General features: G+C 39.9%; 2 protein-coding genes across 2 annotated transcripts; both read left to right on the top strand.

The window, feature by feature from the left end:
* Positions 1-155: 155 nt before the first annotated feature.
* On the top strand, positions 156-11,895 carry LOC105445041. The gene is made up of 10 exons (XM_011680051.2): positions 156-443; positions 4,763-4,918; positions 6,212-6,421; positions 6,723-7,016; positions 7,739-7,877; positions 8,293-8,845; positions 9,172-9,444; positions 9,869-9,947; positions 10,585-10,955; positions 11,727-11,895. Exons 2-10 carry the CDS (start codon positions 4,859-4,861, stop codon positions 11,893-11,895), a joined length of 2,148 nt encoding a protein of 715 aa, XP_011678353.1. The 5' UTR covers positions 156-443; positions 4,763-4,858.
* On the top strand, positions 1,634-4,812 carry LOC105437360 (swi5-dependent recombination DNA repair protein 1 homolog). The gene is made up of 3 exons (XM_030986434.1): positions 1,634-1,907; positions 3,089-3,325; positions 4,763-4,812. Exons 1-3 carry the CDS (start codon positions 1,634-1,636, stop codon positions 4,810-4,812), a joined length of 561 nt encoding a protein of 186 aa, XP_030842294.1.
* Positions 11,896-14,406: the final 2,511 nt, after the last annotated feature.

Below are 14,406 nucleotides of genomic sequence, written 5' to 3' on the forward strand. Positions count from 1 at the left end.
AATCATACACTTGAGCTGAAGATAGCACTAATTTAATGAAAATCATGATATATCAGACAAATTCCTCCAATAACTCCCAATTAAAATTTTTTTTTTTTTAATTGCGTCTGTCAGGGAATAAAATGAATAAAGAAGAGCAAATTTTAGTAACAAACAAATGGGTATTAACACTAACAGCTACTTTAGAAGCTGTTTTTGACGCACAGTGTGCATGTTATGTCTTCTAATAGTCGCTAACTTCAGTTGTATTCATGGTAAACTCCGATACGAGTCAGTGCTCGTCGGATAAGCATCCCTTCCCTTCCCCGTGCCCGAGCTCTCTAAGCTCTGTGCTCGACGTTCCGTAGCAGAGATCGCCAGGCCAGCCGAGAGGCGACGCGACGGGCAGCTAGCTCTCAGCTCAGGGCATGCGGTGCGGCATGCGGCAGGGCAGTGCAGTGCAGGTACGTATTCAGGCAACTTTACACTTAATAAAATAGTATGAAGCTCAAACTCAAAGATTGACAGCGTGAGAGTGACTTAATTTTTTAGATTTCTTGATCTAGAAATTATTGTAAAACTAAAAGTCTTTATAAAAGGTGAAATGTACTTTAAAAGTTGTTGAAATAGAATCGTGACGTGTCGTGGTTGATTCCTTGAACTTGAAGTTGAGCCTGGCTTGAGGCTTGAGGCTTGATATTCAACCAACCGTTCATTATGACATTACTCAGTTACTTTTGTGTATTCTCCACCTCTTCAATTTGTCTAGTTTAATTTTGACCTGGAGGATTAGCTAGTTAGTGAGTGATGTAGTGAGTAGTGGGGCAAGGCAGCAGGCAGGCCGCATGCCGCAGGCTGAGTATAGTGAGTACAATTGATGACGGACCATGGCATGCACGTCCATGTACCATGACATGACACGAGGCCTTGTTGTAAACTTGTATGTTGTATTGTGCTTGGGATCTAGAAAGTAAAAAACTAGAAATCTGTGTATGAAAGTGTTATGTATGACGTCTGAAATTAAGACTATTCATGTCTTGACTTGTCATTTTATGTATACGCATTGCCCAATGTACCGCGCGCAGTTTCCATCGATGCCTTCATCGAATAAAGTCCATGCTACCACCATGTAGTTTTAAAGTTACGAATACGTCTTTATTTGTCATCTTTATTTGGCTGAACATCAACCTTGAACATTGACAGAACATAACATTTGGCGACGAGGATGGGATGATTAGTTTGGTTTGCCGCAGTTTGCTGAAATAAAGACTTGAAAAAAGTTTCTCCAGCAGAGACCCGACATGGTTTGGAATTATGCCTGTACACGTGCAGTTTTTTATGAACGCTTTGCCGTACAGCACGTACAGCTATGGAGAATTGTGCATCAGCATGTATTCAGCATGAACCGAACTAATGGAGCTGAGTTTGCCTAATTTGGATGAAAAACTCTTTAGCCAGGAGATCCAGCCGTTGATCGTAGGTGAGCGAGTATTTGTTTTGCTGATGTTGCCTCATCAGTTTAACTTTATTAGCCGCAGTTGGATGAATGGTGAATGGATGCCCCCAGCCTAACTTTCAACTTGACGATCAACCAGTGGCAGTGCTGCAGTAGTACTACAGTAGGCCATGCAACTCAGTGGCAGTAGCCAAGCCCATGAAAGCTCCAACCAAGTTCAAGGCCCAGCCCATGGTCAGCCAGCCAGCCCGCCAGCCAGCCAGCCCAGCCCGCCAGCCAGCCCAGCCAGCCCAGCCCGCCAGCCAGCCCAGCCAGCCCAGCCAGCCCAGCCAGCCCAGCCCAGCCCAGCCAGCCCCGCCCAGCCAGCCAGCCAAGCCAGCCAGCCAGCCCAGCCCAGCCAGCCCAGCCCTGCCCAGCCAGCCAGCAAGCCAATTCAGCCCAGCCCATGGCCAGCCAGCCAGCCCGCCAGCCAGCCAGCCCAGCCCGCCAGCCAGCCCAGCCCAGCCAGCCCAGCCCAGCCAGCCCCGCCCAGCCAGCCCCGCCCGGCATACATTGTTTCAGAATCCAGGTTCCTGTATCTAGATCTACTGCAGCGTAGACTAGAGGAGGAAGTGTTTTGTTTTAGCCTTAAAATTGAAATACAGGAAGTTGTTACTTCGTGATTGCCTTCAATTTAGGACCAGGATCCAGTTCAGTGACAGTGTCAGTTGACTCAGTTCATAGTTTCGGACTAGTAGCAACCCACCCAAGTGAAAGCCAGACCACTCATCATGAAGTGATGGTGATGTTGATGCAAGCAAATAAACATTTAGAACTCATTTGATAATATTGTCGATTGTTATGATGAATCTGTTTTGTAACTGAGTGTAAGGACCAGTCCCAGACCAGGACTAGTACCATTACAAGTTGAAGTGTAATTCAAGTGTGAAGATGTGGATCTAAGTAGGTCTACAAGTTTAGAGTTAGACATTAGTCTCGGGTTTTTACAGTGTAAATAACAGTAGAACCTATTAACAATCAGACAATAATTACGTCTAGTCTTTGCAGTCTAGTCCAGGTCTAAGTCAAGAATTTTGTTCTTCAGTTGTAAATTGCTTGTCAAAGAAATGTGTATGTGTTAGATACATGTGTGGAAGTGGAAAGAGCCCAAATGTTGTTGTTGTTTGGTATTGGTATTTCAAGTCAAATATTTATGCAAGTATTTGTTATGGTATAAAGTTGTTCATTACAAGTTTAATGCGCCTTACATAAACATGGCAGCACAAATGTTTGGTAATGTCCCTCAGTTGGACTCAGGGTATAAATTTGAAGATTGGATTGAGGTTCTTGAGTCATGGTTTATAGCTAATGATATTACAGCAGATGCAAAGAAGAAGGGTATATTCTTATCAGGATTAGGAAGTAAATCCTATGCCACATTACGTGCATTGTTGCAGCCCAACAAACCAATTGATAAAACTTACCAAGTATGTAAGGATACCCTGTCTGAACATTTTGCCCCCCAACCAACTGAAATAGTTCAAAGGTATAAGTTTTATACTTGTGTTCAAGAATCACGTGAAACAATCCCGCAATTTGTTGCTCGTTTACGCCAGTTGAGTGAAGGATGCAAGTTTAAAGAATTGAATAGCATGCTTCGAGATCGCCTTGTAGTTGGTTGTAAGGACAAAGCTACACAAAGAAAGCTTCTTAGTGAATCAGAGCTTACATTTGATAAAGCGTTGAAAGTAGCCATGGCCATGGAGATAGCTAATAGAGATGTTGAACAATTGCACTCCAGTGACAATGGTAGTGAAGACAAAGAGGTTCACCAGTTAAGAACCACGCAGATGAAAGAAAGGTCTTCAAGCAAGTGGAATTCCAAGCTTACTGAGAAGGAAAAGCCCACAGGTCAGTGGACTGACCAGAAGTTAAGGTGTTGGCGTTGTGGATCGACAAGACATGTTCATCAATCCTGTCCGTTTCAGAAAGAGCAATGCTATCAATGCCAGGAAATTGGACATACTAAAAGCCAATGCAAAGCAGTAAAGAACTATTTTGCAAGATAATTATATTTATGCCAAGTGAAACTATTGTAGATCAAACTCTATTTGTTATGGGGTTAAACATTCTTAATCTTGTATTGCATAAGTCTGCAAAAGTTCAACAGATGTTGTTTATATGTGTTACATAATTATAAGGCAATGATTAAAAGGTAAACATTTATTTTCTTTAGCGATGAAAGCTAATTTGGTGCATTCATCACAAGTGTTGATGTTTTAAAAGTAACAGTGTAAATTGTTCCACATTTTATCAAAAATACTACACGATTTTCATGGAGAAAATGTCACTTATTTTGGTCTGTTCTTTATTATGCCAGGAGATAAGTTAGTTGATAAAGTTTGGATCCAAAGTACAAGGATTTTGTTTTATTTTCTTGCCATGTAAAGTTTTCATGCATAAAGTAATGCATAAAGTACTGCATAGAGTAATGCATCAAATAATGCATATGTTGACTATTTTCACGGAGGAAAAGTGTTGTTCCTTGGGTGTCAAACAACCTTCAAGTAAAACTTAGATCAGTAAAAATAGGTTGTTATAACAGTGAACATTTTGTGTTGTTGTATTTACATGCATACAAGCAATGTTGCTAGTTTATGTTATACATGGAATAGGATTTTTTTAATAGAATCAAGTTGTGTGAGTACATTCCTATCTTGCCAGTGTCACATCTCTATACAAACATTTTTTGAGAAAATAAGACCATATTGTTATATAGTTCTGCCCTAGTCTGCATGCCAGTTTGATACATGTATTTCATTTTGATGTACCCATGTAATTCACTAAAAGGGGGAGGAATGTTATGTATGACGTCTGAAATTAAGACTATTCATGTCTTGACTTGTCATTTTATGTATACGCATTGCCCAATGTACCGCGCGCAGTTTCCATCGATGCCTTCATCGAATAAAGTCCATGCTACCACCATGTAGTTTTAAAGTTACGAATACGTCTTTATTTGTCATCTTTATTTGGCTGAACATCAACCTTGAACATTGACAGAACATAACAGAAAGTGAAGTGATTCATTTTTTGTTTGCTTTTTTAATTGTCCAACATACTTTCATACATTTTTGCCCTAGCCATGCTGACACCCAATTTACTATTTATAGACCTAGATCTATGATTGATATTTTTTGCTTTCTTTTGTTTTTTTTTAACTTTCTTTCAATCGTCACAAATTGTGCAATGATACTGATACTGTGATTTTAGTGTACTGTAAGTTAGACAACTCACAAAAAATATCAATTGCATCCTTTTTCTATTTTTACAAAAATTTTCCACCAGATATACAAGCTTCACAATTCACACTCTGTCTAGAGATCTACATAAGATGAAATTATGGCAGAGAAGTGAATAATCATCAGCTTATTTCTGAGGCTGATGAACTTGATGAAGAGCAAAATGCAAGAAGTCATCTTTTTCTTCGGACCACCATTCAGTGTAAGCAGCTCCTCTCAACACCATTTCACCTTACTCTTAGTTCCTTCTGTATAATTTACGAATCGTAAACCATGAAATCACAAAATATGAAAGATTATATTAAGCCTGTCTGTACTAGTTTGGCCAGGGGGATTAGACCTCCCTGCAAGGTCACTGACAGGTGGTTATCTCATCAAATCAGCTATCAATTAACATAAGAAAAAGAGGATCATGATAGGGATCAACAGGCACCGATTGGGCATTGTTTGCTATATAGAGTTCACAAGTTTAAGGTCAACATTTTATAACAAAGTAAATAAAAAGAAAAACTGATTTGATGGTCATTAATTGGTGAAATAAATAATAATCTAGTCTCAAGATCTATTTGAGAGCAGATGGATAAGAGGTAGGAATAGAAGTTTAACTTTGTGAGAGGTTAGGCCTAAATTTATTATTTTCAGTCCTTGGAATTGCTTTCCTCTCATTCAGCTGTTCATGTCCTTAATTACCTCATTTCCATTTTCTTTTCATCACCTTCACCCAGCTCATGACTCTTTTGTTCATGATCCTTCATTATTATTTAGGACATTGCCCCTGAATCATCCTTTTTGGTTGACCTTTCAATCTTTGTTTGGTTCTTCTATCTACCATCTGGATTCTTCCATTCTCTGTTCCTCTATGGCTCTACTGGTTACTTGCTCTTTTATCTGAATATTTTTGTACAAGCAAAGAATCATTGCAGGCCAAATAAATTTAACCACTTCTGGACTTCTTCTGTTAAAGTCCTTTATTTTTAGCACTTCTGTTCTGCTGTATGTATTTTAGGGTTCTTCATTTAATTAGTTTGGTGCTCTCTTTGGCTGTTTCTGTGGTTGAGTTTGTTTCTTGCATGAATGTTGGTGATTTAGCATAAATTATTTTTTGTTTTACTGAAGTATGCATGACAAAACAGACCGAAAGCTTCAGTCTCTGATATTGACAGTTGTACTGCTCAGAATGCATTTGGCTCCACTGACAATGGGAAAAGTTGCCAAACATTAGTTTAATAAAAGATCCCCTTGCCAGATGGTTATTTCTGTCTTGACAAAAAGGTGCAGTGTTGCCATACAGAGTTTTTTTCTTCAGATGAATGCATCTAGGTTTTAGTGTTAATGTTCATGGCTGAGAGAGTATGAAAACAAATGAAGGGTATAATAATGTTAAGGGAAAATTGAGTAGGAGCCTTTGCACTCAAATTCTTTTATGTCTTTTAACATTAGTAGATAGTTTTGAACTTTTGACTGATGATCCCTTTTTTCCTTACTTTCTATACAGGGTAAAACAAGTTACTATGAGCAGCATCTGAAGTCGTCCCATGAGAGAGTGTCTGCCAGTGAGTTTTACCACTCTAATCCAAGCTGGGGTCTGAGACACTTTATCCTCCATCTTCTCAAGATCTTAGGAGAGGGCAAGGGCGTGGCGATTGATGATGAAAACTGGTCCCGAAAGACAAGACAGTCATGTATTCAGAGCATCAGAGTAAAGGTTTGTATGATTTATAAATCCCAGGAACTGGTACGCTTGACAAATGTAATGTGTCTTAAAAGGCTTATTATAGATTTTGTTTGTAAGTAAAAAATATCCTTTTCAAATCAAATCGAATTGAACGGCACATGAGTTGATATTCAAAGTGCCACATATGTTGTTGTTGCAAAGTTCATAGAATTTCTACTTGAACCATATAAATCGAAGACAAATTGTTCTTCCAGATGAAAAGCAGAAAAAAACTTTTATGGAGAACCGATTTGATTTGTGTGTTTTTTTTCTTCTTGAATATACACATTAGCTTCCTGCCTGCAAGTTCATCTGCTATGTGTTCAAGCCTAAAGATGCCTTTGAATGCCTGTGGAGGAGGGAGTGGATCTTGGCCCAGTACTTCTCATCACAAGAAGAGAATAAACCTAGCCATCAGCAGTCATGCCCTACAGTGGACTTGTCTGCTACCCAAGCCAGAATACACATGTGGTTTCATCATGATAGTGGTGATCACGTTTCAGGCTTAGATGCTGTGGAGGAAAGTGAGGGATGGCACCAGATAAAACAAATTAAGACCAGTCCTCAGCCAAAAACCAATTACAAGGTAGAGTAGAATAATTATTGTTGATAAAAGTTTACCTGACATATAAAGAAACTAATGTAGTCATTGCAGTGTGTACTTTTATATGGTTTTTGACATATAAAGCAGACATTCAATATTTTATATTGTTCTTAAAAATTTGTAAATTTCATTTGATGATTACATGATGCTTTATTCTGGTAAATTGAGCAAACATGTAACAAAAGCTAGTACCCATCAGGAGATGCTACATGGGTTTCTTCCTAATGCATTGTAAAGACGGACCAAAGGGCTTACAACTGGACAGACTAGTGGCCCACAAGCTGACCAATAGATACATGCAATGATATTCATGTCATTGTTTGCTCATACCTCAATAAACTCTGATGACGCTGACATACAGAGTGATGAAAGACCAACCAGAATTACATTGTCCCTATCGGCTAAAGATTTGTCTATTATCGGTTGCTTTGGAATTGTTTTGGCCGTGTGACCAGGGTATTACTAGAAAATATTTTGATAAATATGGCATGTTTACTTATACTCGTAGCTACTTGCGCCCTCTATATAGCAAACAATGCCTAAGCAGTGACTGTTGGTCCCCATTGTCCCCTTTTTCGTATGTTAATTGAGAGCTGATTTGATGAGATAACCACCATAGTCAGTGACTATGCAGGGGAGTCTAATCCCTCCTGGTCAAAATAGTGCAGATAGGCTTTAATGCATCTCTGCTTTTCTCTTTCCAGTTTGAAGTGCCTGCTGCATTCCTAGACTGGCAGGGTTTGATGGATCATTCGACTGATGATCTTGTAGAAGCTCTTTTGATATGGAAACATAGCACATTGTGTGGGAGAGTCATCGTTCTTGCAACAATCCCAGATGAGGGTAAGCTAACAATGTAAATATATTAATTCACCAAAGATTTAAAGGGAAAATAAGACAGAGAGGATGTGCCTCTTAATCATGTGAATGATAACGTGTTTTCCGTCTTTGTTGAACATCCAAAAATGTTGATGTGTTCATTTACATCAAGTTGCATTTTATTAAAATTTTATAAAATTGTCAATTTTCTCATAATCTATCGTCATGTAAGGCAGATATTATGAAAAGAGAGTGATACAGAACAGATAGACAGAAAGAAGAGAGAGATACAGGGAGAGGGAGGGGAGGGGGTGAAAAGAAGAGAGGGGAGAATAAATAGATTCCGAAGAGAAAGAAATCTAGAAGAATAGGACTGAAGTTCTCCTAAACTTTCCTTGAGCACATCTCACAATCTTTTCTCTTCGTTTTCTCTCTGCAGTATCGAATGACAAAGATTCACAAGATTCCAACCCTGGAGATGTCTACAAGTCAGTCGTCAAGAAACTCCAGGCAAAGACACGAGCCCTGGCAAGAAAACTCGAGATTCCAGTTTTCTATGTTATCATCAAGGACCAGAAACAAAGTGGCAGTTTCACCAGATCCCCCAAGCCTGGTATCCTATCTTTCCTTCAGCGTCTACACCACATCGATCTCCAACACCCAGGAACTGTGTACATCTACCAATCTAAAGGCAGCAGGGCCACTGAGTTTACTCAAACTGGAATAAAGCAGTTTGCAGCTGGTTTGATCTGCAAGAATCCAAACATATTGGCACAGTGCCAAGGAGCGAGGATCTCAGGCTCTGCTCATGAGTCGATCACAGATTTTGATTACATTGCAGAGAACAACGAAAGGATTCCGAGTGCAATTCCCCTCTTCAACAAGATTATCAGAGGTGACACTGAAGATGATGTAGAAGGAACTTACCTTGCCGAGGAGAGGTGGGGAAGGGTACTAGGAGTAAGCTACAAGGATAAACCGACATTCCGAAGGTGAGGCAGTGGGTTTATGCTATGTACAGTACTTATAACAAGATTTATGAATTGCTGACTTTGAGTATTCAAGTATTGACCTAAAGAGCCAATAAAAATTGATTCTATACAATAGTCATTACAAAATTTGAAACGAATCTCAACTTAAATTTTACATCAGCCACAGTTATATCTCCAAGTATGGTGATTATTAGAAAATTCAGATATCATTCTGAACTAAAGGTAGTCATGTGCCAACAAACTCATGCACTTATATACTATTCATAAGTCAAGTTGCCCTTCTAAAGTTCCTGTGTGACTCTGTGAATTTTCTGTATGTTTATCAGATTCCAAGAAGAATACACAACCAATGCCTCACACATCTCGGCTGAAGGGAGCAAAATAGGACACAGACCCTTGCATAGTGGAGCCAAGAGAGGGAGCTCTACCATTCCAGTAAAGACCATTGAACCCCAAAGCCATCAAGAAGGTACTATGAACAGTGGCGGAGACAGAAACAGAGAATCAACACGCACAATAAAGCTTCCCTCGTGGATGACGCCAAAGAGAAGCAAGAATGAGCAGGAAACCAAAGATGACGTAACAAATGCCGAAAAAAAGTAAGTGTTTTGTTTGTTCTGTGTTTTTAAGTTAAGTAGCGCATGATATAGCTCTGATGATCTCAGAATTTCGATTACCAGAATTCATCCAGTAGTTACTTCAGTTAGTAGTACCCAGTTAGATATCATGATATCCTCAGATAAAAAATAGAGAAATAATGTTACCCCCTTATTTGCACATTTGTCAGAGCTGTGACTTCACGATAGCTTTGATCGGTTGAAGACCACCTTTCTAGAAAAGATTGCTTTTCTTGCTTCATTGGAACAGTTTTATATAACTTTACACAGGTCCAATAAATCCAAAGCTCCAAATTTTTAAAGAAAAATGCATCCTGACACACTTACGTAATAACTTGAACACAACAAAAATTAATGTGATATTCCTTTTTCTTTTTCTTCTTGTACTTTTATTTTCTTGCAATAGATATGCTGGATTGCCTTCAACAATTTATTGCATGACTGTCACAGAGCTCAGAGAAGTAGCAGAGATATTTCTTAATCAGGTAAGTAAAAAAAACAGTCTGATCATGAGCAAATTTTCAATGAAAACAAAAAATGCTGTTAGGATGACACTAGCATATTTGAAACTGAAAACAAAATTGAAAAAAGGTTCTTAATAGTTGTATGAAAAGTCACATAAAAAGTAAAACAGGAATGAAGTTTTGTGTAGATTGTGTAATATTAGGGGAGGGGGGTAAACAGAGGTATAAAGAACAAGCAAAAAGAGTACTTGATAAGTTTGAGATATCTATGTGTTATCCCAAACACATTTTAAAGTTTAAAGGTTACTCATTTCATTGCTATGATATCAAGTATTTTGCTCTTTCTTTTCTTCAAACAGATGATGGGAGAAAATATATACATGTATGTTATATTTATCAAGGCCTTTTGCAATGTGTTGTGATGTGCATGCTTTCAAAGCTTTCATGTATTTAGATATGTACTTTAATACTTAACTAATACTTAGTGTATACACCACAATACAAAGTACTGAAAAATATACAGAGGTATAAAGAACTAGCTGGAAGAATATTCAGACTCACTTTTTTCATGGAAAATCAGATATCCAAGTTTCCTAATCAACTGAGTTTCCTTTCAAGAACAATCACTGATGCTACATTTCTGTTCGATTTTTTTTAGGATGAAGACAGTGATGCAAGCTCGGGGTCTTTTCCAGATTCAACCAAACTCGATGATTCAGGCCTAATCATGAATAATGCCCAAGAAGATGAAGAAGGTTTAGACCAATCTTATGAAGATATGAACTTAGAGATGGAAGAAAGCAACTCAGAAGGAGAAACGTCAGCCAAGGAGAGGAGATGTAAGACTTCTCTTCCAGGAGACGAGGAGGAAAGGAATGCCAGGAGAGAGGATGGTGATGACAGGGATAGGAGGAAAGAAAGACCAGAGAGTGGAGATGATGGAGGAGATGATGGGGTGGCTAGCATCATCACGGATCTGTTCGCAGGGGAGAGCGGACGCAAGAGGCCACCACCCAAAAAGAAGACTGCGTAAGTGGAGAAACTCTTTTTACCAGTTTGGATGTATTACATTATTGTCTTCTTGCAATGTGTAATTTGTGTCATGTCTGTGACATGAAGCAATAATAAGTGCTACTTCTTCCTAACTTCAGGCAGTCATGACATGGCTCATACAAATAAATAAATAGCAAATAATATCCTTTTTCATCTTTCTTTGTTCCTTTGTTTTACAATTTGTTATTTGCCTGGTACCATGCATATCAATATAATGACTAAATATGTCATATGTCTTTGATACTTCTTAGCATTGAAAGTCCTAAGAGCTCCCATTAAAGTAAGTGCAAAACTACAGGAAGAAAGGAGAGACTGAATGAAGAGGGTTGATTTTGAAGAAGAAGAATGAGCGTTGTTATATTAAAGATGAAGAATGAGGATGATATACACGTATATTCATGTAGGGGAATGAGAAGAAAAAGAGAACAATATTAGCATAAGACTAATGTCCTTTGGCAAGACATTGATCTACATTTTCCACACTCCACCCAGGTGAAGTAAATGGGTGCCTGGTAGGAATTTATTCCTTGAAACGCAGCGCGCGTAACAGCTGCACTGCTAAAGCCAGGGTAATTATGCTGCATTATTGTAGAGCGCTTAGAGACTTCTGACAAAGTAAGTGTTAGGCGCTATATAAGCACTGTAATTATTATTATTATTATAACAATGTTCACTGCTTGGAGCCTTCTTGGACAAAATGTTTTTAAAAAAATGAAATTTCCCTCTTATATTTCCCTTCCACACTAGGAGGTCACCTTTTGCTCTATCATCAACTATGCTGTGGTCAGATGAGGAGTCGTCATGCCAACCGGATACCACCTGCAGTACATCAAGGGGGAATCACCCGAGTGAAGAGAAGCCAAAAGAGAGCAAGCCAGCAATTCAAGACTTCTCCTTCCTGGATGAAATATTTTAAACAGGAGTGTAAGATATTAGTTGACCATTTCTGAGTTATCGAGTATGTGGGCAATAATCACATACTGCCAAGAGCCTAGTTATATGTATTTTTTTATGGTTCAATTTGGCATTTGATATTTTTTTTAGACCAAACTGTTCAAATCATGTACTGATTTTAGTCTACAGCGACTGCCCAAGGGAAACACAAAAGTGGTCTTTGTAGACAGGTTCCTTTAGTACATGATTCAATAAGAAACCATTTTCAAGGGAAACAAAAAATGTGCTTGCTGTAGACAGGTGGTCAGTATTAAAAGCAGGTTTGACTGTACTATATACTCTAGGTTTGATTCCCAGCTGAGACGTTTTCTCTACTGTTAGTAAAAAAATTATAAGAAAGATAATAATGATAATGGTGGCTTATTATAAAGCACACCAGGTCCTTCAGGCATAACGCTCATGGCGCTCTACATACAAATTTAAATATGAAAACAAACGAAGGTACAATATATCCATACAACATTAAACATACATGTACACCGTAGGCAAGATTATACGAGGAAGGAAAGTTCTGACAACAAAGATGGCTTCATGGTCGTCCCGGACCTTGTCTCCCCTCCTGCTTACCTCTCTTCATGCGTCGCCTTCTAGGTACTCTTTTAGAAAGGCAGCCGCCTCCCTTCCCTTGAGACCTCTGACCTCCAACTGGGCTCTCACGCTTGCAACCACGTCGTGTACAGTCTGGTCAGACAGGCGGTTTGGACTGCTGGAAAACACATCCAAGCTCTCCCTGGAGCCACATAGACCGGCCTGGTAGCACCTACCACTCCCTTTCTAGCCTCTTCTTTCACCTCTGTGGCCTCCTTCAGGGCTGCCGTCAGCATGGCGACTTCTCACCCTCTGAATCTTGTTTGTTGCAGGCTTCCTCTGTGATGCTCTGCATCTGCATTTGCAAATGCACTTTAAATTAGCAAGCCTTCGTTGCACTTTGGATGTCGACGCAGATGTTGTGGCTGTTGTTGTTGTCCCGGTAGGCGTAGCTGTTGTCTTTTTCATAAATGGCCTAGCTCTTGCTGCAGAATCTATGTCTATGGTACTTGTACTAGTGGCAGCATCGCTTATAATGGCCAAATTTTTTGCTCCTTTTACCTCGTGGGGAAGCAAGGGCATGGAAGGCCTCTCTATTGGCATTGCCATCGTCCCTTTGTTCATGAACCACTCTGGTGGAAAGGGGTGTCTTGCAGTCGTCTTCAAATGAGGCACGGCTTCGGGTTTCAACTGAGGGGACTTCTTCCTGAGTCCCAAGCGATACATCCGTACTTGGGACTCATCATATTGGGATTCATCAAAATATGCACTACAAATAAATATGTGTGTGTACGTTTTGGCGTCTACAGCTCTTGAGCCCTTGATAAATCGAATCCAATCCTGTTGGAGTTTGGTCCATATCACTGCCCCAGAAGCAGAAGTGCGCCGGGCTGGACCGGGCAACTTGTGGATGCTGAAAGCACCCTGATCTTACTAGATTCACCCATCACACACCTACATCCTGATCCCCACCGTCTCTTTGCTGGGTTTCTCAATCAGCAGACATTTCAACTACCGGTACTAGTAATTACAAGCCGAGAAAAACAACCATTTTATCTCACCTGCATTCTGATCGCGGTCTCCTTGCTCAATTTATTCGATTGGCAGACGATTCAGCTAATTTATAACCCAAGAAAAACAAGTATTATATCACACAAAAAATGTCATGCGGCAATAACCTGAAACACCATGAACACGACACTACGAATGGCTGAGCTATTGCGAGTTTTCCCGTGTAGATGAAGGATACAAGCACCCAATAGTTCTTCCTAACATACATCATCCATTGTACCTGCTATTATATGATGCACAAAAAGAGAGAAATCTATTGCAAAAACAATATGTCGTTTGTTAGATCTCTACTAAAGTAAGCGAGAAAGTCCTGAAGCCAGGGTAATGATCGGGAGCGCCAGGAGGGTCAAACCTCGTTGAGTGGTGTACCCACATCTGTCTGTGCTGCAAACTTCATTGCAAAAGCAGGGATAACTACTGCGTCAGAGTCAGCATGCAAGTGCTGCCCTATTTCATCTTCAAGCACTGTGACTGACTCATCTTCACCATAAACATAAGTCTCATCTACCTTTGGCAAATTGCATGATGGGGGCTCATAATCATATCGATCTGCCTGTGTCGAAGTCGAGGCTCTAGCCTGCTTCTGTGCTGGAGCTGGTGCCGGTGGAGTTGGAGTTGGAGTTTGAGGGAGAGGGAGAGCCTCAATCACCCCCGACAACAAAGGCGGGTGTCGTAATTCACTGTACTACTACTAGTACTAGCAAGCAGCGATTTTCCTTTAGCCTTTTTGCTCGATTTTAAAGTCACTTTCTTCTTATCTCGATCTCCCGCGGAACTCTTGGGTTCATGATGCGGTTGTCTGTGCGTGGCAGTCGAGGGGTACTTAGACCCATGGTGCGATACAGCCCCCCGGAAGTTCCGGGTCGGGGTCCTT

Source organism: Strongylocentrotus purpuratus, unplaced genomic scaffold (genome assembly GCF_000002235.5).
Source record: "Strongylocentrotus purpuratus isolate Spur 01 unplaced genomic scaffold, Spur_5.0 spur5_scaffold_15, whole genome shotgun sequence".
Classification (NCBI taxonomy): Eukaryota; Metazoa; Echinodermata; class Echinoidea; order Camarodonta; family Strongylocentrotidae; genus Strongylocentrotus; species Strongylocentrotus purpuratus.

What these genes read in the sequence shown, in the direction of transcription:
- LOC105437360 (XM_030986434.1), top strand. Translation starts at nt 1,634, where the DNA reads ATGAAAGCTCCAACCAAGTTCAAGGCCCAGCCCATGGTCAGCCAGCCA. An exon ending in GCCAGCCAGCCCGCCAGCCA is followed by an intron (nt 1,908 to 3,088) that starts GCCAGCCCAGCC and finishes ATCGCCTTGTAG; the next exon opens with TTGGTTGTAAGGACAAAGCT. An exon ending in TGAGAAGGAAAAGCCCACAG is followed by an intron (nt 3,326 to 4,762) that starts GTCAGTGGACTG and finishes ATTTTCCACCAG; the next exon opens with ATATACAAGCTTCACAATTC.
- LOC105445041 (XM_011680051.2), top strand. Translation starts at nt 4,859, where the DNA reads ATGAACTTGATGAAGAGCAAAATGCAAGAAGTCATCTTTTTCTTCGGA. An exon ending in TGCAACAATCCCAGATGAGG is followed by an intron (nt 7,878 to 8,292) that starts GTAAGCTAACAA and finishes TTCTCTCTGCAG; the next exon opens with TATCGAATGACAAAGATTCA. An exon ending in GATAAACCGACATTCCGAAG is followed by an intron (nt 8,846 to 9,171) that starts GTGAGGCAGTGG and finishes TATGTTTATCAG; the next exon opens with ATTCCAAGAAGAATACACAA.